A 24,595-nucleotide genomic window follows, 5' to 3' on the forward strand; every position below is an offset into this window, starting at 1 on the left:
AACTTTGTGTAAGAATATAGTCATATTTCCATGTTCTTATTTCATTTTGCCATCTTCTTGCCTCTTGGGTTGTCTCAAAATTTTCAATCAACCACAACAAATAACAAGTCAAAATGAGGCGGCAATGGAAAAGTATTCCGGATTTGTGTTTTGCAGAATTGATTATTATAGAAGAAGAAGAATTGAAAGCAAATTGGAAACGCCCATTTTGATCTAATCTAACCACCAGCAGATTTTGTAACAGACAGTTCTTTGCCTGATGAAAAAAGAGGGGATTTTCAGGAATTTTGTTCTTGACTTTCTCGCCTGCAATTATGCAATTGAAATCCATCAACACCTTTGTGATCACACTTATGTTGGGTTTTGCACTCATCATCTTCTTCTTCACAACCAGCTTTCTTGAATTCCCATCTGCCAATTCTTCTGTCTCATCAACCCTAGAGTATTCTATTTTTGAAACTCTGTCGAATTCCAGCAAACCAGAACCCTTCATTGACTTGCACAAGGCATTCAATAAATGGGATTCTCAAGTGGGTTGTGCTCAATTCAGGGAAAAACACAAAGAATTGTTGGGGAATAGGTCAAAGATCTCATCTTTACAAGATGCCGAGGGTCAAATCCAGTGTGGTGAGTTGCAGATGAACCACGTGAGTGTTCTTGTCAAAGGGTGGACTTGGGTTCCTGATAATATGAACAACCTGTATAGTTGCAGATGTGGGTTGAGCTGTTTATGGACTAAATCTTCAGTTCTTGCTGATAGGCCTGACGCCCTATTATTTGAAACCACAACTCCTCCATTTCAGGTAATTACTTGTTCTAATCAATAAATTTCTGTTTCTTGAAAAATTGAACTTTTTGGGTATTGCAATGTCTGATGTATGGTTCAACTCTTTCGGTTCACAATATGTAAACCATATATAATGATAGAATGTGGTACTCTCTGTTCCTCTACTTATACTTTGAGGTTCTCCTGGATTGAAATATCAGATCATGATGTTGCAAGCAGTAAATTGATCTACAGGCCACACCTATCTGTTGTTAGCTATCACGACCATGTCTGTTTCTGATGTGTTACCCACGGTCCCTAGGTAGGAATTAAACTGGATTGATAATGAAGCATAGATGAAAATTAGCCTTCACATCCTAGTAATAATTATCAAAGTCCCTTGTAGTATTTCTCTGGTGTACTGTTGTCTATGTTAATATCAATACGGAGATCCATATCTTAGCGTAAAGCAAGAATAACCAGCACTCCTAAATTGCTGAGTTGCTAGGAAGATTCTGAATCATAATGTTCCATGTCTCTCCAGTTACTGGTTCCTGCTTTCTATTGCTGGTACAAATTTCTGTTTGACAATGAGGACGTTGGTGGCTGGTTCATTATTTTTCCTGCTGCATTCTTCATGTGCAAATAAACAAACTCCAACATTGTTATCTCATGTGCATCTCCTCACTCAGAGTCAGCTTTTCATTTCACTTCCTCATAGTTACTGTTATTGTTATCTTTTATGACAGAGGCTATCTGGCGATCCCCTTCGTGTCTATATGGATCTTGAAGCTGGGAGGAAGAAGTCTGGCTATGAGGACATGTTTATCAGTTATCATGCTAAAGATGATGTCCAATCAACTTATGCTGGGGCTCTCTTTCATAACAACAGAAATTATCAATTATCTTCCATCAAGAACAATGTTAGTGCTCTCGCTAACCCATGCCAATGTACCCCTTTTTTATTTCGACCTGTTGCTTATTTGAGATATCGTTCATTTTAATATCATTACGTTGATATTATTTTTATCTGCTTCATCTGAATTTTGAAATTCTTTACGACTTCTACATTCAAGGATACCCTTGTTTATTGGTCCTCATCACGCTGTCTACCTCAAAGAAACCAACTTGCCAAAAAGCTACTGAGTTTGCTGCCACACCACTCATTTGGCAAGTGCATGAACAATGTCGGAGGCTTGGACCAGGCACTGTCCTTCTATCCTGAGTGCGTGAAGGATTCCAATGAAGCACCAAAATGGTGGGATCACCTGCATTGTGCCATGTCACATTACAAGTTTGTCCTTGCAATTGAGAACACCATAACTGAGAGCTATGTGACTGAGAAACTCTTTTATGCCCTGGACTCGGGGGCTGTTCCTATATACTTTGGCGCCCCAAATGTTTGGGACTTCGTACCTCCTCATTCAATAATAGACGGAACACAATTCAGTTCTATGGCGCAATTAGCTTCTTACATCAAGTCCCTAGCTAATGATCCGGTTGCTTATGCTGAGTATCATGCGTGGAGGAGATGTGGTGTTTTAGGTAATTATAGGAAGACTCGTGGAGCAAGTCTAGACACGTTACCTTGCAGGCTGTGTGAAGCTGTGAGCAGAAAAAATGGGAGAAATGCAAAAGCCTTGTAACTTAGTTCTAGTTGTTACTGAGAGTTCCGTGGCCATTACATTTTGATGCTCATTTTGTGTCCCCATATTGTTAGTTGTATACAAAGCACTGAGAGAGGGATGTTGTAGCAAGACCTGCAAACTTACGAAATCAATCATACAGAAGTTTTTGCTTCTACCCTGAAGTTTGAACATACTATCAGCCGGCACTTTTAAGTTTTGCAAGGTTCACTGGCATTGTGATTAAATATTGGCCAAAAATCCATGCAAGTCACAAGAGCCCTCTTGATCTAGTTTTGCTATCCCTGATTTAGCAGCACTTAGAATAAACAAATGCTGGCACCGAGATTGATTATCAAACCGACCTGAAAACCTCAAGGGCTTCAATTTTCTTAGGTGAAAAACATAAGGCTATACGACTTTGCACAAATTTTAGTTTATCAGTGTTTCTGCAGCAATCCACATTCCAAAATAAGATACATCATAGAAACAGGAGAAACCACTGGACAGAACTTTAAGGAGGCAACTATGTTCTAGAGTTGTACAAGTACAATGATCACAACAAGAGGACATGTGAAACTAATGCCACTGAGACCTAGGCTTCTAACTAAATTGCTTAAGAAGTACATCATGCATACAAGTAAAAGTTACATTACTAAGGAGAAACCCTTAGGGTGTGAAAAAAGAATGAGAACTGACTATGGATCACATTGGCAGTGTGCATTTCTTTTGAGAATGCCCAAGCATATGGCAGCGACCACATTGGACAACTCTTTTTGGGCGTTTTAAACTCTCTATGCGGAGAACTTTCTTTTTGGGTCTTCCTGGAGGTCTACGAGTTTTGGGTGGGCGAATTGTGATATCAACTTTAGCACTTCCACCCTCAGCGCCTTCACCAGCCTCCTTCCAAAGGCTTTTGTCGGGAATGGGATATATCATCTGTGAGTAGGTTTCCCGATAACTGTGAACAGTGAAACAATGCTCAGCGAACAAATGAGCATTTTGCCCACAAGAAATAAGTGCAGCAGCAGCATGTGCACATGGCAGACCGTAGAGTTGCCAGCGGCGACATGAGCAGACTCTACTCCTTATGTCCACAATGTTTGTCCGCTCAGTTGACACAATCTCGAATTCAACTTCATTTGCACGGAGTACTTTATAACAGCGAGCATCAGCAATAGCTTCTGCAATTCGCTTTTCAGCAGATGGCACAAGAATTGAGGTCAATCTCATCCCGATATTACGGCGATCATTGAACCATGACATTAACTGATGCCGGATATGCTCCATCATCTGTACAATAGGGAGCTCATGACATTCCAATGCCCAATTATACAATAGTTCTGTGACTGTCAATGTGAAATGGCCATACCGTACCCCTTCAAAGTATGCCACGGCCCATAGCTGGGGGTTGAAATGGTGAAGCCAAGGCAACACTTCCTGTGAAATCTGTACCATCTCAGAGATTTTACTTTCAAACTCAGCTGTTGTAAGTGCGTAAACAGCATTCCAAAATATATTCACCAGCTTTGAGTTCTTAAATGTATCGCGGAAGTTTTCACTGATATATCTCAAACAAAAACCATGAAATGCATTAGGAAAATGTGTCTCAACTGCGTCCACCATTCCCACTGTTCTCTCTGAAAGGATTGTGAGCCTGGGCATACTGTCAGTGTTAACTCCAAGAAGCTTCCGCAGCTCTGACATGAACCACATCCAGTTCTCATCACTCTCAACATCGACAATAGCTATTGCCAATGGAAACAGTGAATCATCAGCATCAACAGCAGCAGCACAAAACACCGTTCCCAAGTACTTTCCTTTGAGATGAACCCGGTCCAATTCCAAAAGTGGCCGACAAGCATTTATGAATCCGTATATTGCAGCACGATAAGAAACAAACAACCGCTGAAATGAATTGTCCTGTCCAGTGGCGACAACGGAGGCAATGCTTCCTGGATTAGTCTTTCTTATCTGTTCACAATACGCAGGAAGAAGTTTAAAACCTTCCTCATAAGTCCCATGCAGAGCAGCCATACTACGCTCCTTCCCACGCCATGCCTGCATATAAGAGACGGCAACCCCATGTTGATCTCGAATGTCTTGCAAAATCTCCTTGGGCTTATACTGGGGATTGTCCCTCACACGTGCTTCCACAGACCGTGCAACCCATCCCACGGATGCCTGTTGATGGTGAAGATTCTGGACCCCTTCACAAGTGTGCTCCCCATGAAGTGTTCTAATGGTAAAAGTGGGGACTCCGGGGCATTTTGCCACGTGGACACGCCACGGACAACCCTCTTTGGAGCACTTAGCTATGAACCTACTCCTATCAGATTTCACTATCCGTATCTCAAAATGTAATGCTATAGCTATATCTTTCAATGTCCTCCTACAAGTATCAACATCCGGGAACTCCTGTCCAATCGACAGCGTATGGCTTGCCAAAGAAACAGCTGCATTCATACTAGAGACCGGCGAATATGCATTTTCAGCCATGTGGCCAGCCAAAGCAACATCCGCATTCGCATTGGGAACTGTGGATAAAGCCTGCTCAGCCATTTGCATCATTCATTGAAACAACACTTAAAGTTGGAAACCCGTCATCACGTCCTCTTCCAAATGTCACGTTTCACGGGAAATATCCATCAAATGCCAAAATTTCCAAACTGCATCCAAGAGCGCCAAATTCTGCAACCGGGCGCCCAGCAAATCCAAAACTTTCCAAAATTTCACCACAAATCACGTAAATCTCACAAATAGGTTTCCAAGAATAATCCCGAATTTCCAAGTAGCTACCTACAAATTAAAAAAAAGAAAAATGAAATTCATATAACATAAAAACACTCAAGATTTAGTCACTGGAATCTCAACATTCAATAAAACCCATCTATTCGTAAACGCCCATGCACAATTCTACTCGCAAAACAATCAAAATGAGTCTGCACAATCAAATAATCAGTCAATGAGTGATTGTATTTCACTTGGAGTGTAAACACTCAATTCGGGTCGGTCCCGCCAGCGAGTCTACTGTGAGTGTGTGAGCCGGGAAAAGAGAGTGAAAAAGAAAATCGAGTTACCTCGTAAAGACAATGAATGTGCTCAGAATTTGTGAGATCTGAAGTACAAACTAACAGATGCGTATGTATCTGTGTGTCTAAGTAGACAAATATACATATACATAAACACAAAACTCCGTGTATATATATATAACTAGGAAGGATTACAGAAAGAGGTGAAGACGTAGAATCTGAGAGTTCTAAGGGTAATTTCGAGTGAGAAAATCAAATAATTTCTGGTGTGATTTGGTTTATGGGTTTGCCCTAATTGAATGGAATGGAGAAATAATGTGTGTTGTGTGTGGGGGGTAGAGAAATATGTGTTGGGGATATTGTAAACATATGGCCAAGTTACAGATATGCCCTTAAGTTTGGACTTAATCTCGAATATAACCAGTTTTTGCCTATTTGATTTGAAGCCCGGGCTCCTAACTCGGGCTATGGCCTGTGGGTGACCCGCTAACCCGTTTAGACGGCCCACGTCCAATCCACATTCTGATACGGGGTGCAAGTGCAACACCAAACTCCAAACCGCTTTATACTTTACTACTGTGCTTTTCCTCTTCTTTTTCAGTGTATCTTCTCCAACTCTGAGGTAACCAAGATTATAGGGGGAGGTGGATTTTATTTATTGATAGAAATGGAAAATCTTGCCCTTGTCTCATCCACGAAAATTGTAGTGGGTTTCTCCCCAAACCCCAGAAACTCTATCGTTTCCGGCAATTCCTTTGTGGGTCTGCCATATTTGCTTAAGAAAACCGGCAAAAATGGCAGAAATTTCAAGTCTAGTTCTTCAGTTTCAGTTCTCTCCTTATTTCAGGCGCCTATGGTCACCAAGACTATTGGTAAACACTTCTTTTAATCATGTTAATGTGGTGATTCTTATGCTTTTTTGGTAAAGCTGAAGTCTCTATGCTGAAGGACTGAAATTTGTATCTGTACTTGCGTATTTTCGATCGGGAGTTTGTTTCTCTAAATAGGACTTGTGTATTTGCCAAAGGTGTGAACTTTATTATAAATGCTGATCCTATTTGTGAAACGTATGCATGTTTGTATGATCTTATTTTATGTTTGCCTTTCTGCATGTTATATCTGGGCTTGCTTGTAGTCAAGATATAATTTTTCAATGTAGAATGGTGTTTTTACGTGCGCAGTTTTGTAACTGTTTTATTGTTGTGTTGTAATGCTATCTTTCTATGTATAGATAGATGAATCTGTTCGTTTATACAAAATCAAGATATAATATTTTTACCTATTATAGTGTTCAGAAACATTTTCTGTGTTATTACTTGAATTATGTGTTAATGTTTGGATCTTTGCCTCGTTTGATCTTCGTTTCATGGGGTTACCCTTTACACACTTTTGGTTTTTTTATGTTATATGCTATTTATTTTGGTGACTTGTACCACACTGATTATGTTGGCAGATACTACTGCTTTTTTGTCCCATTCGTTCTATTGTTTTAGTGCTTGTCATCATAGTATTACAATCCTCATACAGTGCCAGAAAGAGTTGCGAGAGACTGTTTTGCTAGCATTGCTTCTTCAAGCAGCCAAGAGACTTCCTCAGTTGGTGCAAATCCCCAGCTTCCAGTGACACCTCCCCCGTCCCAAGTGTAATCATCGCTTGTGCTTTCACTTTCTATTTTCATTCGTAGCTGTTAGTGATTATTCTTTGTAATTAACATTACTCATATAACAAATCTATGGTATTATTTCGTTGGACCTTACCATGCTGTCTAACTTTTTCACTCTCCGCGCCCTCCTATATGTCTTCTCAAAATAGGGGGTCACCTCTCTTCTGGATTGGTGTTGGTGTTGGTCTTGCTGCACTTTTCTCCTGGGTGAGTACAAGTAGACTGCTTGTTGTTTTCGTAGTTTGTTTCTTAGAGTTCATTTCATCATTTCTAGTTAAACTTTCTTCCTGATAATTTTCATAACATCGCAGGTGGCTGGTCGAGTGAAGGTGAGTACCTTACTATGTGGTCCGATAAATTACGTTTTCTGCATTCCATTTGGCAGTTGAACTTTTCTTTTCCCTTTCTTTCTTTTTCTCCTTGTTCTTCTTCTCTTTTAGTTGGTCAGATACTGTAGTTACTTTTCTGATATAAATTCGGGTCCACAAAAATAGTTTTGGAGGCTACGTAGTGGCATGTGCTGGAGACAGGCCATACATTGAGTCGTTTATGGGTTATAACCTGAGGTTGTATGGTTGAAGGTGTAACATGACACAATCTTCTATGCACCGGTAATCCCTTTGTAAAAGAAGATGAGTCAGGTGGCACTGATATTCAAGGAATTACATTGTGGAGAAAGTGGTTTTTTGTTTATGATGGGTTTGATTTTTTGTCGAGATCTAAACAAAGGAATAATTTAGTAGTTTGTCTCTTGCTTTGGGTTGGTGAAGAAGGCCCACCTAGCAAACCAGGTTGTTTAATATATGACTATACCTTCTCTAATCTTTAATAACATCATTACCAAGTCACTTAGCATGCAGTTATAGAAGTCAATAAACTATGATTGCTTATCATGTTATTTATGTTCTTAACAAACATCTCATTATTACAGAAATATGCAATGGAACAAGCTTTAAAGACATTCACGCAACAGATGAATGCTCAGAATAATCCATTTGGCAATGCTGCCTTTTCACCTGGCTCCCCCTTTCCATTTCCACCAGTTGCAGCTCCTACGTCAGATACATCTAGAATTTCAACTCCTGTCACTGCTCAAGCTGCAACTGTCGATGTCCCTGCAACAAAGGGGGAAGACCCTCCATCTATACCTGTCAAAGAAAACGTAGAACCTGAGAAGGAACCAAAGAAATATGGTACTTAATACACCCTATTATTGCTTTATGCGGAAGCTGCTTGCAGCCATCATGATACACAGAGAACATGAATTGAAGCCTTCCTGTTACTCTTTCCATGGATTCTCCAGTGCTGACACAATTGAGCCAGCTAATCTTTAAGGTCATTTCAAATGCTGAGGATCTGAAACAATATTTTTTCTTTGCAGCTTTTGTTGATGTTTCCCCAGAAGAAACATTCCAGAAAACTGCCTTTGAGAGCTATAAAGAAGAGATCCAGATGGATTCACCAAATGATCCCCAGTCTTCTCAACCAGTAAGTTTTTCTCTCATCTGAGGCTGCTCATGTAATTCATTACAACAACATCCCTTTTTCTTCTCCAACTAATGAACATCTTGATAAGGTTTCTCAAAATGGCACGGCAAGCAAGCCAGGGATTGGTGCTTCAGAACGTACCTCCACCAGTAAGTTGGGAAATCTTTGTTATCTCAGCATAATTATATGCAAAATTTGTTGAGCTGTCAAAGCTGACTTATGTTTGTCAAAAGGGGAAAAAGAAGGCAGACGCATTATGATACTCTACCGATGTAGGGACCACTTGTTTCTTTAACTGCTTGGCTGCCTCAGTTTCTTTTAATTCAAGTTATTATAATTCGATGAAGGAAACCTATGAAAATACTCAAACATATGCTCATGAAATTTAGGTTTTTATGCCCATGGAATTTATCTGAATAAAGTTAAGGTGGACTGAGATATCCAAGTTCTTTGAACTTTTAGTGAACGTAAAAGCTCAGAATATGGGCCTTTTGGTCTTGTAGGGCTGCCTTAACAAATCTTCCATAGCCTCATAAAATGAGATCCATGGTGAGTTTTCATATGGTAGTGTGTTTAAATATGTTTGTTTTTTATACTTTTATTTCTTTATTTATTTAGAACTGAAGGAATGCCTCTACACTTGTTAATTTCTTGGTGATATACATTTCTTTTTTGGAATCCTGCTCAATTCTGCACTGTGAAGAGAATCCTCTTCTTATCTTCTTCAACATTTATAGTTGCACTGCATAACCGAAAAGTTGATTTATAACGGATGCTTTTGTATTGAGTTTGACTCTGCCTATTGGTAACATTCATTGTAGTTCTTACAAGGTTGTCTTTGCTGATAATATTTGCCAAAATCTAGACTGGTGCTTGCCACTGTCTTGTAACAGGTTCATTTATTTCGTATCTTCCAGTAAAAGGGCCCAAATGAGTTTTGACTCGTTTAATTAACAGGTACAGCAAACCCTCTATTGTCGGTGGAAGCTTTGGAGAAAATGATGGAAGATCCAACAGTACAAAAGATGGTTTATCCGTAAGGAGATACCCTTTAAACTTATGTTCTATTCATAGATATGGTCATGTACTTTTCGCTGTTGAGCATTTTTACAGGAGATATGTACTTGTTTTCCATGGTTAAATATCCTTATAGTATAGATTGTGGAACCAAATTGATGTATTGTATATCTCTCATTGGGAAATTAAGAAAGATTGTATAAGAGGTATAAAGGAGATGGGGAGTCTTTACTGAAAACAGTTGCACTTTACTTTGCCTAGGTTGTACACAGAAGAGCTAAAAGGCTTATCTAAATACTTAGATTAAGCCAGTTTAGTTTAACCACATACTTTGTTAAACTATGTTTGCAGTTACTTACCAGAGGAGATGAGGAATCCTGCCACCTTTAAATGTGAGTATCCGTTTTGATTACCTGTAATTAGTAGAACTGCCGGATATTTCTCTGGAAATTTAGTTAGACTTAGCGGACTTTTCTCGAAAAAGAAAAAAAAGGTTAAGACTTAACTAACTATTTTGATCTCGATTATGTAGCAAAAGCAATTTTCATCAGTTTTCTGTTCCCCAGGGACCTATAAAAAGAAAAAAGGAAGAGAAATCATCACCGATATTATAACCTTAAAAATTCTTGAAGTATACCCTAAGATATCCCAAAATCCTCTCATAATCACAGAAGATAGGCATTTTACTTTGACCTAGTATCATTGATCCTAGTCCTCAAGTCTATCAAGGAAATGCTTAAAGACGTCTGCGTGTGATGCTGCAGGGATGCTACAAAATCCACAGTATCGTCAACAACTCCAGGACATGCTGTAAGTATATTTTCCGACTTTCCTATCTGCCTACTAGTTACCCATTAGTACACATTGTTAGATAGAAGATGTTTGTTGGCCTCCAATTCTATTTATTGGTGCAATAAGTTGGCGTCTGTTGAATGATTCAGAAACTTATACTCTAGTAATGATATTCTCAGAAATAACATGGGAGGAAGCCCCGAATGGGACAGTCGTATGATGGATTCCTTGAAAAATTTTGACCTTAGCAGTCCCGAGGTCAAGCAGCAGTTTGGTGAGTTGCAATGGTGATTGTTTGCTCAAATTTCTGTACCATAAACCTTAGTTTGGTGCATGATACATATATGAGATTTGTCTTAGAGATAAATCACCAACTCTTACAATTTCATCCTTTCACTGTTTCTTTCTTTATTACAGATCAGATAGGCCTTACTCCCGAGGAAGTCATTTCTAAAATCATGGCCAATCCTGACATTGCGATGGCATTTCAAAATCCAAGAGTTCAAGCTGCTATCATGGAAGTAAGCAACTTTTATGTCTTCTTTAGTTCTTTTCATTTTTCCCCCTCAAGTGTTTCCATTTCATCGACATATTGCTCTTTTAAATCTTACTCTCAGAAATAGCTTCCTTTGCCACACTTTTAAGTTTCTGCATTTTTGTTCTTTCTTGCAGTGTTCTCAGAATCCATTGAGTATTGCCAAATATCAAAATGACAAAGAGGTGATCATTATATATCATCCATAGATCATTACTTAATCTCTTCTTACCAATCAAACTGTTTGTTCTAAGCTGCAATGCGGTCGAAGCTTACTAAGTTTTTGCCACTTGGGTCTGGAACATCAGAAACGACATAATCGCATGGATTTCTTGTCTTTCTGTTTCAGGTTATGGATGTTTTCAATAAGATATCAGAACTCTTCCCAGGGGCAACAGGTTCTTAGTTCTACTTATCCTACCACTGCCAGTAACTAAGCTGTGTATAGTACACTGGAGAAACTAGATGATGAATCTCATACCACACCTGTAAGCATGTTTCTGCACTTTCCTGATGTCCAATGTATGAAGACGAGACGGGCGTCGCTGCCCTGCTTTATCAACGTGTCGCCAAATCCAGTATCAGCTTTCTCAACAATTTTAGAAAGCTCACTGTTGATCTCACCTTCCAGCACTAGTTCTTCCAGATTCTACCGTAAATTTTTTGCTAGTCCTAGTCGGTTCATCCGTTTATAGTTTTCCTGTGTTTCTTTCCTTTTCTGCTTTTGGATGTACGCATACTTATGTTGAAACTTGAGTCCAACTATAGAAGACCTAAGTCCGAAACGAGCTTTAATTAAATCAACCAATGAAGAGTGAAACTGAAGCCGTCTGACATTTCTCATGTATTTTAACCAAGTACGTTATTGATTTGAACTATGTTTCAAGTTTTGCAGTTACGACATAAATAATTGTATGCATTGAATCTGAGGGGATGAAGCTGGAACTGAGCTGCAAGAAGCAAGTACACGGAAATGACATATTCACTCTTCAGTTCATAAGCCAGCAGCATGCTGTCCAAATCACCTCACAGACTTACAATCACCACATCAACAAGTGCATTTTATCATCATTTGGCCCCTCAATTTAAATAAATATAAGAAATAGAAGAAGATTTATATCGAAAAACAAGATTAATTATTATTGATGATTCAAAAAGGATAATATGATCTCATAGGAAAATGACATCAATTTCTTGGAAGTTAAATCAGATTCCAATCTCGTCAATAAACTCATTTTTGTATCCATACTTAGAGTTGATGATTTGTTCACGATGATTTAGCTTAATGGTTAAGGTTGAGATCGAGTTGAAATTTCATAGTACGTGTGAGTATTTGTCCCAGTTAATGTGAATTTATTAATTAATTTGATATATAATTTGAATTGTGAATTTTGAAGGTGGAATATTAATGAGGATGAAGAATGGATTTTTGGTGTAAGAAACAAAAAATGAGTGTTGGATCTGAATTTGATGATTGTCCAATCCAATGAATTCATATGTTCGAATTTGCAGCATTTCTTTCTTTCAATGCCTAACAGTGACTTAACCTTAGAGCCCCTTTGCCAACTCCAAATAATGGCTACAAAATATTCTCTCTTCCGCTCCCGCACTCTCCCGTCCTTCACATTCTACTCTCCGCCGCGCTTCCGCTTCGCCGCCAAGCGCCTCTTCGTTCCCCTCGTCTCTTTCCCCTCCACCACCACCGTTCTTTCCTTCTCCACTCTCCCGTACGGTCCGTCCCTACAAAAGGGCTATTCCCCTTTTCCCCTCAAACCTGTGAAGCACACCAGCTCCGGTGAGAATATCACATCCCTTGACGAAGCCGCCTTCACTCGAGTCTTTGACATTTCCGCGCTGAGAGTACCCTCCAGTATCTGTTCCAAGCTCGAGAACCGCCTCCGGGGACACCTCCTCAACTGGCCTCGTATTAGGAACATCGCTAGAGTTCCCGGCGATGAAATTGATGACCAATTAAAGAGCCTCTTGCCTAGCTCCGGTAATGGAGCTGAAGCTGAAGATGAGAATCTGGTGGCATTGAAACGGAGGATTTACGGGAAAGCTGAGGGGGGGGAGCCGCTCGATGCGGTTTCGTATCGGGATAAGCTCGCGATGACTTTTAATTCCAGAGGGTATGTTAAGTTTAGAAATTTAGCTAAAATGTCTAGACCGAAGAAGAAGAAAAAGAGGGATGATAGGGAGAAAGTGCAGATGAAAGGGATTGGGAAGAATGAGATGGCGGTGGTTCAGGTGGTTGAAGATGAGGAAGAGGAGAGTGATGGAGAGGAATTGAGTCGGTTGTTAGGGGAGGATGTTAAGCGGCCTCCAAAGTGGAGAGGCTCAACGAGGCTCCTGCTGTTGGATGAGCAATTGGCAAATAAAAGTATTGAGGAATTGCCTGAGGCAATCAAGGTTTATGTTCTTATAGCATTTTGATAATCAGTCATTTGGTTTTGTTTCTGTGGATCGTCTGTTTGCCAGAAGTAGTCTGAATAGTATGTGCTCATTATTGCTGTGCTTGAATTTGGTCGGCTATTTCATATTGGAGATTGTGAATTATTAGTATCTAGGTGTACCGTTAGGTTTGTGATTTTGCTTTGTTTTTTGGAAGCTTATAAGAAAACTAGTACTTCAAATTGCTTTTAATGTCTGCAACATATGATATTCATTATCTATTTGTGTTTGTTTTGGTTACACATCCTGAAGGTGCCGATTCATAGTACTGATGCTATGAACCCAAAGCTTTCAATATATTGGTAAGAAAACTTATAGAATTGTGGAAGTTGGACTTCTGAGTTCATAGACTTGAAGGAGGAAGTTCAAGATGATCAATAGAAACAAACCTGAAGTTATATCCTGACCATGCAATACTTGGTAATAGATTTGTTTTTGTGCTCCATCCCTGTCAACTATTATTGATGACAGCCTTTGTGTTTCTTCATAAAACTAGGGATTATAATTAATTGATATAGCTTTTGCCTGTCTGGATGACAAGCTCTGTTTTCAATCTTGCAGTTAATATATTCTACAATGAGGTATCACATCTTATCTTATGTTTAAATTGTGTTGTTCAGGTAGTTTTTCAAGAACATGACAGCCAGTGTATGGAACTTGTGAAATGCAAATTGACTCTGTTTTATGATTATTGGGAATTACATGAGGTATTCACTTCTGCACTATGAGTTGTGAGATATATTTCTCCATTTCTGTTCTTTGTTTATTTTCTTTTAATCATGCCATGGCCTTTTTGAGATTTGTTTTAAGTTTTACTTTTAGCTTTGGATAAAAGAATATCAGTTTATTTTCCTTTCCATGATATTAGTTTTCAGTGGAAACAAGTCAAAGCTTTGACGTAAATCTCTTAAACATTTTTCATGTCTTTTCGGTGAATCTTCTCTTTTCCTTCGTAGAATCGTCTCCCATTTTGCTACCAGATATACAGGAGAGGACATAGTGATGCATCTTGCAGATATAAGTTGGGGAATTGATTAATAACATATCATCAATAAGTGCTACTTCTTGTTGCATGTGTGTAAGGTAGACATCACGCAATGTTTGCAGGTCCTGGAGATTTTGCTTCCAAATGGCATGATTATTCCTTCAGCTTTTGAAGCGGTTGGGCATATTGCTCACCTGAATCTGAGAGCTGAGCATCTTCAATATAAAAACCTTATCGCAAAGGTACCTGCAATTCCCTGTAGTAAAACTTTGTTTTGGTGTGGAGTTTAACGTTGCTTTGTAATTTCACCTAACATTTTACTTGGGTATTTTTCTTTTTACTTATGTTGACATCAGGTAGTTTTGGATAAGAATAGGCCAAAGATACAAACAGTTGTAAACAAAGTTGAAGCAATTCACAATGAATACAGAACAATGCAGCTCGAGATTTTGGCAGGAAATAAATCCCTTGTGACAACGCTAGTGGAAAATGGATTGCGTTTCCATGTTGATTTAGCAGCAGTGTAAGTATGGAAAGGTGCAAGATATAAGCATAGTTGCAATAGAAATACTTATCGAATCTAATGTTTAATATACCTGCCTGTAGATATTGGAACTCAAGGCTCGCAACTGAAAGGCAAAGGCTTCTAAGTTGCTTCACACGCAGTGATGTTGTCTGTATGTTAGTTGATAATACCTGATTATCATTCAAAGCTTTACGATTGTTGTCTCAGGAGTTATATGCTTCATTATCTTATGATTTATTTCAAAATTCGAGCATCAAATATTAGTTTATGGTTTGATGAAGTAGTATAATCACAAAAATGGTGCTTATTGTCATCTTATGGATGCTATCATGGTTTTAGTAGGATCAGATGGCAAACCTAATATATGTTATATTATAGCTCGAATAGCTAATATGGTAAAGATACAGTGGGACGTATTACCATATCATTTTTCTATTATGAATCATTATCTTGTGGTTATACCTAGAAGTTTTGGGTGCCACTGATTTGACATAAATACTGTAGAAAGTATGTATGTCCTCTAATTGAAGTCTTACACCCTCGCAAAGATATAGGACGACGTGATGTAAGAATAAAGATAATGTAACACTAATTGCATTTTTAGATTTGAGGTAAATTTTCTATTTTTCTCCCACCAAGTTTAAGATATTTTCCACAGAAAGGGAAAATGCAGGAAGCATGAATCATTGTTTAAAATCAGAAAACATGGCTAAGTGAAGATTGATCTTGGAATATTGAAATGGTGATACATGGCAAATTTGGTATAGAAATCTCCTGTGATTAGGCAACATGATAGTAAATAGTTGACAGCCAGTTTTTGAATTGAGCTATCGATTGCCATACTGTTCACACACTGTCATCCTATACCTGTAGACATTCTTATATTTGCCTTTTGTAAAGAAAACATGGAGGTCTCTGTTACTTCATTCAATTTTCCTTTTCCATTATAAATGGTAATGTGCTGGTTCCTACTCCTTTTCTCTCTATATAGGTGATGTTTTTGCTGGGGTTGGTCCCATTGCCATATCTGCGGCAAAGAAAGTCAAGCGTGTGTATGCTAATGATTTGAATCCTTGTGCTGTTGAGTATCTGGAAAGAAACTGTGTCCTCAACAAACTTGAGAGGAAAATTGAGGTATGGATAGTTACCATCATGCCGTATTCTTCGTGTTATGGAGTATTCGAAGTAAATGAAAGGATAAGCGCATCCCTGTGTGGATGTAAACTGTCCACTTGCTAACTATAGACTTCATACGCGGACGAAGCTATCTTTTCTTTTTTTAATTGGAGCTTGCAATTTTCGTTTAGCATTTGCTTTACTAGATAGCGTATGTTGTGAAAGCCAGGAATTATTGCACATAACACTGCCAGCTATTTTATTAAATCATTAGCACTTCTGTCTTATATATTAAAGGATGTTCAATGTTGGGAATTTATGCATCGGCGTATATTTTAAGTGCATCAAGTAGCATGCTATCATTTTAATGTTCTGTCAATTTGTAGGTATTTAACATGGATGGAAGGAGGTTTATTGAAACAGTTTTTGCTAGTGAGAGAACTCAGTCCATTACTCAAGTAGTCATGCATTTGCCAAAGGATGCAGCTGAGTTTCTTGGTACACAAAGTTGCTAAGTTTACTATTCTTCCAAGTTTTTCAACTATGGCAACCCTTCTGTTGGCTGATATAACTTTCACTTCCTAACTTTGGCATGTCATTCTCTCAAAGTAGACAAATTGGTAGCATAATGTTTTTCTCCAGCAGGACATGTATGCTTTTGCACTAATTACTTTTTTTGAATGCAGATGCTTTTAGGGGAATTTTTGAAGGAAATCGTCCAGGTAAAGAATATGTTTTGCCTAGGATTCATGTATATGGGTTTTCAAAGGCTCAAGATCCAGAATTTGACTTTCACGAGGTATAATTGTTTTTCTGCTATCATGTTAGAATTAATTTAGCCACACTAATTATACGTCACCATGGGTTGATTATATTGTCTCTGTTTTATAACCAGCGAATTAGAACTGCACTGTCAGAGGCAGCTCTTGATGTAGAGATGCACAGAGTTCGCGCTGTTGCACCAGGAAAATGGATGTTGTGTGCATCGTTCATCTTGCCTGAGAGCGTGGCATACTCAAAAATGGGTTCAAACTTATAAATAGAAACCCTTCTGAGCGCGTGTGTGTATATTTATATCTAGGATATGATATTCTTTTTGGAAATCTGCAGTTCATTGTCCAGACAGCAACCACCACTATGCCGATGACTCCTAGGATACTGAATGCACAAGCCCCGGACATGTTAAACTAGAGTGATGCTTAATTCAATTTTTTTGGAGAACCAGCTGAAGCTCCTCGAATGCATCCTAATAATTGGTGTTGTATTTTTTTGCAAGATCAGCTTCGTACTAATGTGACTCAATGGTCAACTACTTGGTGATGATATTTTATGCTTGATAGTCTCACAGTGTAAGATTTCGACTTGCTATCAGAAACTTGTCTGACTTAGAATGAGGAAGTTATCATGCAATAGTTGCTGGAAATGGCTCACGGAACATGTCCAACATATGTCTAACCTATCAAGGGGAAAGGATAATGCTGTCTTTAGCATCTTCCGACTAAACATTATGGTTAAGCTAAATATACGAGGAGAGTCATGTAGTTTGAAGATGTTGTCTTTACTACTTGATTTCCCTGTCTTTCCCTTCCAATTTAAGGGTTAACAACTCTGTTCCTTTCCTTTTTTGTTGAGTATGTCAAAAAATGTAAGTGTAAGCTAAGGTTAAATCCTGAGATTGGGAAAAGTACAATGTGGGAGAGCAAGAATGGGAGGTTGAGGACCACATAGAACAGACATATCCGGACACTATCTTGCTCTGGGCTTAGGGTTTTGTTATTTACTGTGTCAAGGTTTTAAGGTTAAGTCAGTGTTCGGCACTGCAAGAAAGAAATGCTGGAACATAAGTCGGCCTTCATGAATTCATTGGACAATCATCAAGAAATGCTGTAAGTATGTTTACTGACTTTCCTATCTGCCTACTAGTTACCCATTAGATTTACACATTGTTAGATAGAAGATGTTTGTTGGCCTCCAATTCTATTTATCTGGTGCAATAAATTGGGATCTCTTGAATAATTCAGAAACTTAATACTCATGTAATGATATTCTCAGAAATAACATGGGAGGAAGCCCTGAATGGGACAGTCGTATGATGGATTCCTTGAAAATTTTTGACCTTAGCAGTCCCGATGTCAAGCAGCAATCTGGTGAGTTGCAATGGTGATTGTTTGTGTCAAATTTCTGTACCATAAACCTTAGTTTGGCGCACGATGCATATATGAGATTTGTCTTAGAGATAAATCACCAACTCTTACAATTTCATCCTTTCGCCGTTCCTTTCTTTATTACCGATCAGATAGGCCTTACTCCCGAGGAAGTCATTTCTAAAATCATGGCCAATCCTGACATTGCGACGGCATTTCAAAATCCAAGAGTTCAAGCCGCTATCATGGAAGTAAGCAACTTTTATGTTGTCTTTCAGTTCTTTTCTTTTTTTCCCCTTATGCATTTTCATTTCATCGACATAGTGCTCTGTAAATCTTACTCTCAGAAATAGCTTGATTTCCTTTGCCACACTTTTGAATTTCTGCATTTTTGTTCTTTCTTGCAGTGTTCTCAGAAATAGCTGCACTGCATCGAACTTTACTAAGTTTTTGCCACATCTGGAACAGCAGAAACGACTTAATCACATGGATTTCTTGTCTTTCTGTTTCAGGTTATGGATGTTTTCAATAAGATATCAATACTCTTCCTAGGGGCAACAGGGAACTAAGCTGTGTATAGACGTCTTCAACTACACTGGAGAAACTAGATGATGAATCTCATACCACACATGTAAGCATGTTTGTGCACTTTCCTGATGTCCAATGGACAAGATGAGACGGGCGTCACTGCCCTGCTTTATTAACTTATCACCAAATCCAATACCAGCTTTTTCAACAACCTTTAGAAAGCTCACTGTTGGCCTCACCTTCCAGCAGTACTTCTTCCAGATTCCACCGTAAATGTTTTGCTAGTCCTAGTGGGTTCATCCTTTTATAGTTTCTCCGTGTTTCGTTGCTTTTTTGCCTTTGGATGTACGCATATTTACGTTGAAACATGAGTCCAACTAGAAGACCCGAGTCCAAAATGAGCTTTGATTCCAACTAGAAGACCGGAGTCCAAAATGAGCTTTAATTAAATCAAACGCGGCATGGTGAAACTGAAACAGCTTGACATGTCTCATGTATTTTAACCAAGTACACTATTGATTTGGACTATGTTTCAAGTTTTGAAGTTATGACATAATAATTGTATGCATCGAATCTGAGGGGATGAAGCTGGAATTGAGCTGCAAGAAGCAACTACGCTGAAATGACATATTCACCCTTCAGCTGTCCCCATCACTTCACAAACTTACAATCACCACATCAACAAGTGCATCTTATGTCCTTTTGGCCCCCAATTTAAATTTGAAAAAAAAGAAGAAGAAGAAGAAGAAGAAAATCTATCTGAAAAAACAAGATCAATTATTACTGATGATTCAAAAAGGATAATATGATCTCATATGAAAATGAAATCGATTTCTTGGATTAGATTCTAATCTTGTTAATTAACTTATTTTTGTATCCATAATCAGATTTGATGATTTATTCATGATGATCTAATTTAATCGTTAAGGTTGAGGACTTATGATAAGTTCGAGGTCATAGTTGGAGTTTCATTCAGACGTGTGGTTATTTGTCTCATTTAGTGTGAGATTATTATGTAATTATGTAATCATCATTTCATAGAGAAAAAAATAAAATCAGATTCAATGTGTTAATTATGAAATGGGATTTTAAAAGAAAAATAATTTGATATATAGTTTAAATTGTGAGTTTTGAAGGGTGGAAGATTAATGAGGATGAAGAATGGAGGATGATTGGATCCACACCGACACACATTTTTGGTCAAAGATTAAATGAATGTTGGATCTGAATTTGATGATTGTCCAATGAATTCATGAAGGCCGACTTATGTCGTCCATTCAATCCAGTCACCCATCAACATCTTCTTTTGTGTGAATCAGATTTAGTTTAGTTGATGAAACGAAGTACTCAGGATTTTTTAATATTAATTATTGATGAATTATATATATTTGATAGGATAATTACAATCGTCTTTTATGAAGTTTGGTAAAATTGCGAATGCCTTCTCATTGTTGAAAAATTACAAAACACTCCTTGATGTTTAAAGAAATTATGTAATTCTTGGATGAAGGTATGAAATTATAACTTTGTTCTTATTGTAATTTTTTTTATAAAAAAAAATTAAAAAATTTGTAAGAAAATCGAACGAGATGGATGGAAAAAAATGAAACAATATAAAAAAAAATTGACCAATTAATTCACAAAAAAAGTTAAAAATTTTTAGAAAAGAAATAAAATTAGAGTTCTTAGTCTATAAGGGCATTTTAGTTAGTTTACTACAAAAAAATAAATAAAAAACTAGTGGAGACAAATAAATTTGGTTAATTATTAGATAATTATTAAAATCATAAGGTATTAATAATTTTTCAAACAATAAACGGGTATTCGTTAATATATATAGATATAATGGATGATGGGATGTAGTGTAGGGGATGATTTTTTCTTTCCATGTAAGGTTGAAGAGTGAAGTGGTTGATGGCTGAATTGACTGACAGCTTCACACTATGAAATAAACAAGACAAAAAAAGAGGGTCCGGGGAGAGATCTTTACCAATGTTTAGGATCTACTAATGCCCCACTCAAACTTCACTCATCATCTTGAAAATGACTTCCACTTTTCTACTTTTTCTTTTTCTTTTTGGTCACTACTACTTCATTTAATTTTAATTACTTACGTCCCTCTTTTTTAAAATTTGATATAATTATATATAAATTTTTTATGATTTGAAAAATTACAATTTATAATGCTGATCTTTGTTTTCCGCCAATAAATAGGCCAATCTCTTAGTAAAATTCATGAAATTTTCAACCATAAGCGAAAAGATTGATTGAAAATTTATATTTAATCCCAATTGATCATGAAATTTTATTGTAAGTAAAACAAATTCTTTAGATATAAACTTTTATTCATTTTTTTATATCGACAAATTTTCTGAACTTTCACCAGCAGATGAATATATTTGTTGGACGGAAACAAATATTATAACTATATATAATTTTTCAAATCAAACAGAATTTACGAATAAATACACTAAATTTCAAAAAAAGACGGTGTAATTATCTCTTAATTTTCTTTAAATCAAAATTAAACACTTTGAATATGTTGTTAAAGGGAGTTGGTCTTTGGTACAAGAAGATAATGCAAAACCCCAATTAATTAATATTAACCTTCAAATAATTAATTGGTAATTAAGCTTTTAGGTCATGACCTTGCTACTATTATTTCTTTAATTTAAATTCTCATCATTAATGAATTATATTGTCACTCAATATATATTCTTAGTGATAATTTTAAAGTTATTATTTTGATATTAGGATTGAAAAATAAATCAAACCATTCGATACTCGACTAAAATCGATTGATAAAAACTCGATTTGTCGAACTTAACAAACCAAACTTAAATAATTTTTTTTTTGTTTAATAAACTTTCAAACTCGATTCAATTAATGAGAAAATAATAAAATATACTTGAAAATATGAGCTCAATTAGATTGATAATCAAACAGAATTTTTTAAATTTGAACAATAATGTGTTGCACTCGACTCGAATCATTTACAATCCTACTCTTGTCGTAGTGTCGAACATTTGTAATAATTAGGTTGTAATGAAGAGAAATGAATGATGAGGAGTGGAATAATTAATTAAGAAAGGAGGTTGTTGTTGTCAAGGTTAGGACAGCAGAAAACAACTGAGACCAAATTCAGAATATGTGGTAAGTAGTTTTCAAGCTTTTCTTCTACTTAAAATAGTACTCCCATTTTTTTCTTAAATTAATCTTACAAACAAACCAATTATTATTATTATTATTATGATTTTTAAATGAAAAAGGTTACTTACTTTTGACTTTACAAAAAGTAAAAAAGAAAAGCAAAGGTAAAACAAATTGGTTCGACCTAATTAAAATTGTTTATGATATCCCTTGCAATGGATAACCTAATTAGAGCTAATCATCAATTCCTAATTAAAACCCCATTAATTAAGAATTTAATTAGTAATAATTAGATGCTAATTAATTCATTGCAGAACAAGGGGTAGATGTATATCGAAGGTTTAGCGCTTTGATTGTGTGGTTTCACGGCGAAACTTCAACTCGCCATAATTTTGATCGAGGAGTTATGGGACGGACCACACATTGCTTCGATCGTCTTCAAGAAGAGAATTTAATCTCTCATTAATATTGTTGTGAGGAGCCGTTATTCGACGCGAAATTCCATCAATTCAGCCACCGTCCTAGCAATTCTTTAATTTTTTCTATTTTTCAATCAACTTCACGTATTTTTTCTATTTATCTTTTGGGCTTGATACTTTTTTTCAGAATATTACAACCGTGATAGGGTATTCTTGGGCCAAGTTTTGCAGACTTTTAAGATAGTTCAAATTTTAGCCAATTTCAAACCTGTTTTACCTATATTAAGATTATGGTTCATTTTTTTTTTAAATAACTGATAATTATGTTAAGAAAAACATTCATAAATATAAATTACTTTTTACTTTCAGTCTCAGGTTTCAAGAATATCGAAAATCGTGTTTTCACTATTCTTTATTTTCAATTGCTCACTGAAATAGCAATTTGAGATGTATAATGTTAGGCGATGAAAAGGGTCGTGTGGAGATAAGTAATGGGTCAATTTAAATAAAGCATATAGAAGAATGATATAATAAATAGGTTTGGAAGTAGCAAAAGAGCGATTTTTGATGCCTTCTTTTGAAAACAAAATAAAATAAAACGTGTTTTAACGACATGTTCTAGAAGATTAAGATTTTAATGAATTTCAATGCAAGAAAGAATCTTTTTTCTTACATTAACATTCTTTGTCTCCATCAATATTAATATTATGCTCTTTTAAGGGTATTAGTTATTTTTTTATTATTTTGATAGAAAGGATAATTACATATTATTATATCAATTAATGATTTAATGTTTTCATTTTAAAAAATAATGATTGTTAAATGCCCATCTCATTCAAAAATTTAATTCTTGAATGGGATGCGTTCAATATTAAATTATTTTTTTATCTAACAACTTAAACATTTAAATAAAATGATCTTTTAGCAACGATAAACAAACTCGTAGAAATGAAATAAACACGCATCTATATGAATATTTTGCCGTGTTCTTACGAGCCTAATTAATTCTTAAACATTAGCATATTTTTAAAATCAAGAAAACATATATAGTTAATTATACTTAGACTCCCTTTAAAAATATCAAATTATATTTTCTCTCCCCCTCCCTCAAAAAAAAAAAAATTTAAAAAAATACACCTACACCCTCTTAAAAAATTCTTTCTTTACATATGACTCCATTTCGTTAGATTTGAACGAAAAATGTTGGTCATGTTTTGTTCAAACTATAACGAAACGGGGCCAGACGTAAACTGTGAATTTTCAGGGAAAGCGTAAATATAATCTTAAAACTTAGTTGTAGGAACATGTGATTTCAAATTTTTAAAGGGGTCTAGGTATAATTAACTCAAAAATATATATTAATTATCTTAAAATTTAAATTAGGATATTGATTTATATATATGGGTGATTGGGGGAGAGTTAAAGCTTACTAAATTATTTTGCATGTGCAGAATAAAATAAATGATGCGTGCAATAAATAGGGAGGAATAATATTTGAGGGGAAAATATAAATAAATAAAATGAGTGAGAGTGAGGTGTTATTATTATAAAATGCAGGACACAGACACACACACACACGCACGCACGTGTTCCACTGACAGAGCAATAATCAGATGCGATACATAGCAGTGGCTCCCTGTCCTGATGGATGGACTGTTGTCACATCAAATAATTGCAACTCTTAGTTTGTGCACCACATATAATTGGGTTGACGCTGGTCAGCTGCTTCCCACCCCCACCCACTGCCTATATATATATACAAATAATTTCTTTGTGATATTATAAATGAGTGGATTATCATCTTATGAAAAATAAATAATAATTTACCTCTTTGTATTTTTTAAAATACAATAATTTACTTTCTTATATTCTTTAAAATACAATAATTTATCTCCCTATATTTTTTAAAATGAAACAATTTACCTCCTTAAATAAGGAGGTAATTGCTTCATTTTAAAAAATATAGGAGGGATAAATTATTACTTTTTTATGAGACTAATTTACTCATTTGCAATATCATAAGAGGATAAATTACTATTCACCCTATATACATATATATGACCCGTGAAACCCTTCAAAACAAAAATTTGACACTTCTCACCGTGCGGCAAAAATCACATTGTTAGCAACAATATAAATTTATTACAAAATAATGGAATTTAATATTAAGTCATGTATGTATATAATAATTAATTTGTTGTTGATTTTAATATTAAATTTTTATATTGTTGGTTTTGGTTAGAAATTTTACTAAAAAAATATTTGTTAAGAGACTTTTTTGGTGAACTTCTCAATTTTTTTGATAAAGCTGACTGCGAAGTTTTATGTTATTAATTCTTTTTTTAATTATACTAAAGA

At 36.2% G+C, this 24,595-nt stretch overlaps 5 protein-coding genes across 6 annotated transcripts; 4 read left to right on the top strand and 1 right to left on the bottom strand.

Annotated features, from left to right (window-relative positions):
• On the top strand, nucleotides 1–2,569 carry FUT13 (fucosyltransferase 13). The gene is made up of 3 exons (XM_011098332.3): nucleotides 1–803; nucleotides 1,516–1,689; nucleotides 1,843–2,569. The coding sequence occupies exons 1-3, from the start codon at nucleotides 315–317 to the stop codon at nucleotides 2,410–2,412; spliced, it is 1,233 nt and encodes a 410-aa protein (XP_011096634.1). The 5' UTR covers nucleotides 1–314; the 3' UTR covers nucleotides 2,413–2,569.
• Nucleotides 2,570–2,877: 308 nt separating this feature from the next.
• Nucleotides 2,878–5,753, bottom strand: LOC105175750 (uncharacterized). Its single transcript, XM_011098317.3, has 2 exons — nucleotides 5,472–5,753; nucleotides 2,878–5,190 (listed from the first exon to the last, which is right to left on the bottom strand). The coding sequence occupies exon 2, from the start codon at nucleotides 4,960–4,962 to the stop codon at nucleotides 3,097–3,099; it is 1,866 nt and encodes a 621-aa protein (XP_011096619.1). The 5' UTR covers nucleotides 4,963–5,190; nucleotides 5,472–5,753; the 3' UTR covers nucleotides 2,878–3,096.
• A 166-nt stretch (nucleotides 5,754–5,919) lies between these two features.
• LOC105175764 (protein TIC 40, chloroplastic) lies at nucleotides 5,920–11,804 on the top strand. Its single transcript, XM_011098343.3, has 14 exons — nucleotides 5,920–6,295; nucleotides 6,951–7,065; nucleotides 7,236–7,293; nucleotides 7,398–7,415; nucleotides 8,018–8,279; nucleotides 8,468–8,574; nucleotides 8,663–8,723; nucleotides 9,532–9,610; nucleotides 9,943–9,983; nucleotides 10,356–10,401; nucleotides 10,563–10,657; nucleotides 10,801–10,904; nucleotides 11,056–11,103; nucleotides 11,268–11,804. Exons 1-14 carry the CDS (start codon nucleotides 6,091–6,093, stop codon nucleotides 11,322–11,324), a joined length of 1,296 nt encoding a protein of 431 aa, XP_011096645.1. The 5' UTR covers nucleotides 5,920–6,090; the 3' UTR covers nucleotides 11,325–11,804.
• A 554-nt stretch (nucleotides 11,805–12,358) lies between these two features.
• LOC105175772 (Met-10+ like family protein) lies at nucleotides 12,359–17,882 on the top strand. Its single transcript, XM_011098372.3, has 9 exons — nucleotides 12,359–13,327; nucleotides 13,990–14,076; nucleotides 14,477–14,596; nucleotides 14,711–14,877; nucleotides 14,961–15,031; nucleotides 15,872–16,014; nucleotides 16,383–16,494; nucleotides 16,683–16,795; nucleotides 16,892–17,882. Exons 1-9 carry the CDS (start codon nucleotides 12,389–12,391, stop codon nucleotides 17,033–17,035), a joined length of 1,896 nt encoding a protein of 631 aa, XP_011096674.1. The 5' UTR covers nucleotides 12,359–12,388; the 3' UTR covers nucleotides 17,036–17,882.
• On the top strand, nucleotides 17,743–19,236 carry LOC148788909 (protein TIC 40, chloroplastic-like). Of its 2 annotated transcripts, none has more exons than XM_088876225.1 (4): nucleotides 17,743–17,882; nucleotides 18,049–18,143; nucleotides 18,297–18,391; nucleotides 18,548–19,236. In XM_088876225.1, exons 1-4 carry the CDS (start codon nucleotides 17,827–17,829, stop codon nucleotides 18,560–18,562), a joined length of 261 nt encoding a protein of 86 aa, XP_088732351.1. In that variant the 5' UTR covers nucleotides 17,743–17,826; the 3' UTR covers nucleotides 18,563–19,236. The 2 variants fall into 2 exon arrangements, with proteins under 2 accessions (XP_088732351.1, XP_088732349.1); XM_088876223.1 differs by having other exon boundaries at nucleotides 18,653–19,236.
• Nucleotides 19,237–24,595: the final 5,359 nt, after the last annotated feature.

This window comes from Sesamum indicum, linkage group LG2, assembly GCF_026168435.1.
Source record: "Sesamum indicum cultivar Baizhima isolate 11 linkage group LG2, ASM2616843v1, whole genome shotgun sequence".
Taxonomy (NCBI): Eukaryota; Viridiplantae; Streptophyta; class Magnoliopsida; order Lamiales; family Pedaliaceae; genus Sesamum; species Sesamum indicum.

Coding starts and splice junctions, on each gene's coding strand:
- FUT13 (XM_011098332.3), top strand. CDS start 315: ATGCAATTGAAATCCATCAACACCTTTGTGATCACACTTATGTTGGGT. Junction 804..1,515: donor CCACAACTCCTCCATTTCAG/GTAATTACTTGT, acceptor CTTTTATGACAG/AGGCTATCTGGCGATCCCCT. Junction 1,690..1,842: donor TATCTTCCATCAAGAACAAT/GTTAGTGCTCTC, acceptor TCTACATTCAAG/GATACCCTTGTTTATTGGTC.
- LOC105175750 (XM_011098317.3), bottom strand. CDS start 4,962: ATGATGCAAATGGCTGAGCAGGCTTTATCCACAGTTCCCAATGCGAAT.
- LOC105175764 (XM_011098343.3), top strand. CDS start 6,091: ATGGAAAATCTTGCCCTTGTCTCATCCACGAAAATTGTAGTGGGTTTC. Junction 7,066..7,235: donor ACACCTCCCCCGTCCCAAGT/GTAATCATCGCT, acceptor TTCTCAAAATAG/GGGGTCACCTCTCTTCTGGA. Junction 8,280..8,467: donor GAAGGAACCAAAGAAATATG/GTACTTAATACA, acceptor TTTTCTTTGCAG/CTTTTGTTGATGTTTCCCCA.
- LOC105175772 (XM_011098372.3), top strand. CDS start 12,389: ATGATTGTCCAATCCAATGAATTCATATGTTCGAATTTGCAGCATTTC. Junction 14,597..14,710: donor ATAAAAACCTTATCGCAAAG/GTACCTGCAATT, acceptor TGTTGACATCAG/GTAGTTTTGGATAAGAATAG. Junction 16,796..16,891: donor CAGAATTTGACTTTCACGAG/GTATAATTGTTT, acceptor TTTTATAACCAG/CGAATTAGAACTGCACTGTC.
- LOC148788909 (XM_088876223.1), top strand. CDS start 17,827: ATGCTGGAACATAAGTCGGCCTTCATGAATTCATTGGACAATCATCAA. Junction 17,883..18,048: donor GACAATCATCAAGAAATGCT/GTAAGTATGTTT, acceptor TGATATTCTCAG/AAATAACATGGGAGGAAGCC. Junction 18,144..18,296: donor CGATGTCAAGCAGCAATCTG/GTGAGTTGCAAT, acceptor CCGATCAGATAG/GCCTTACTCCCGAGGAAGTC.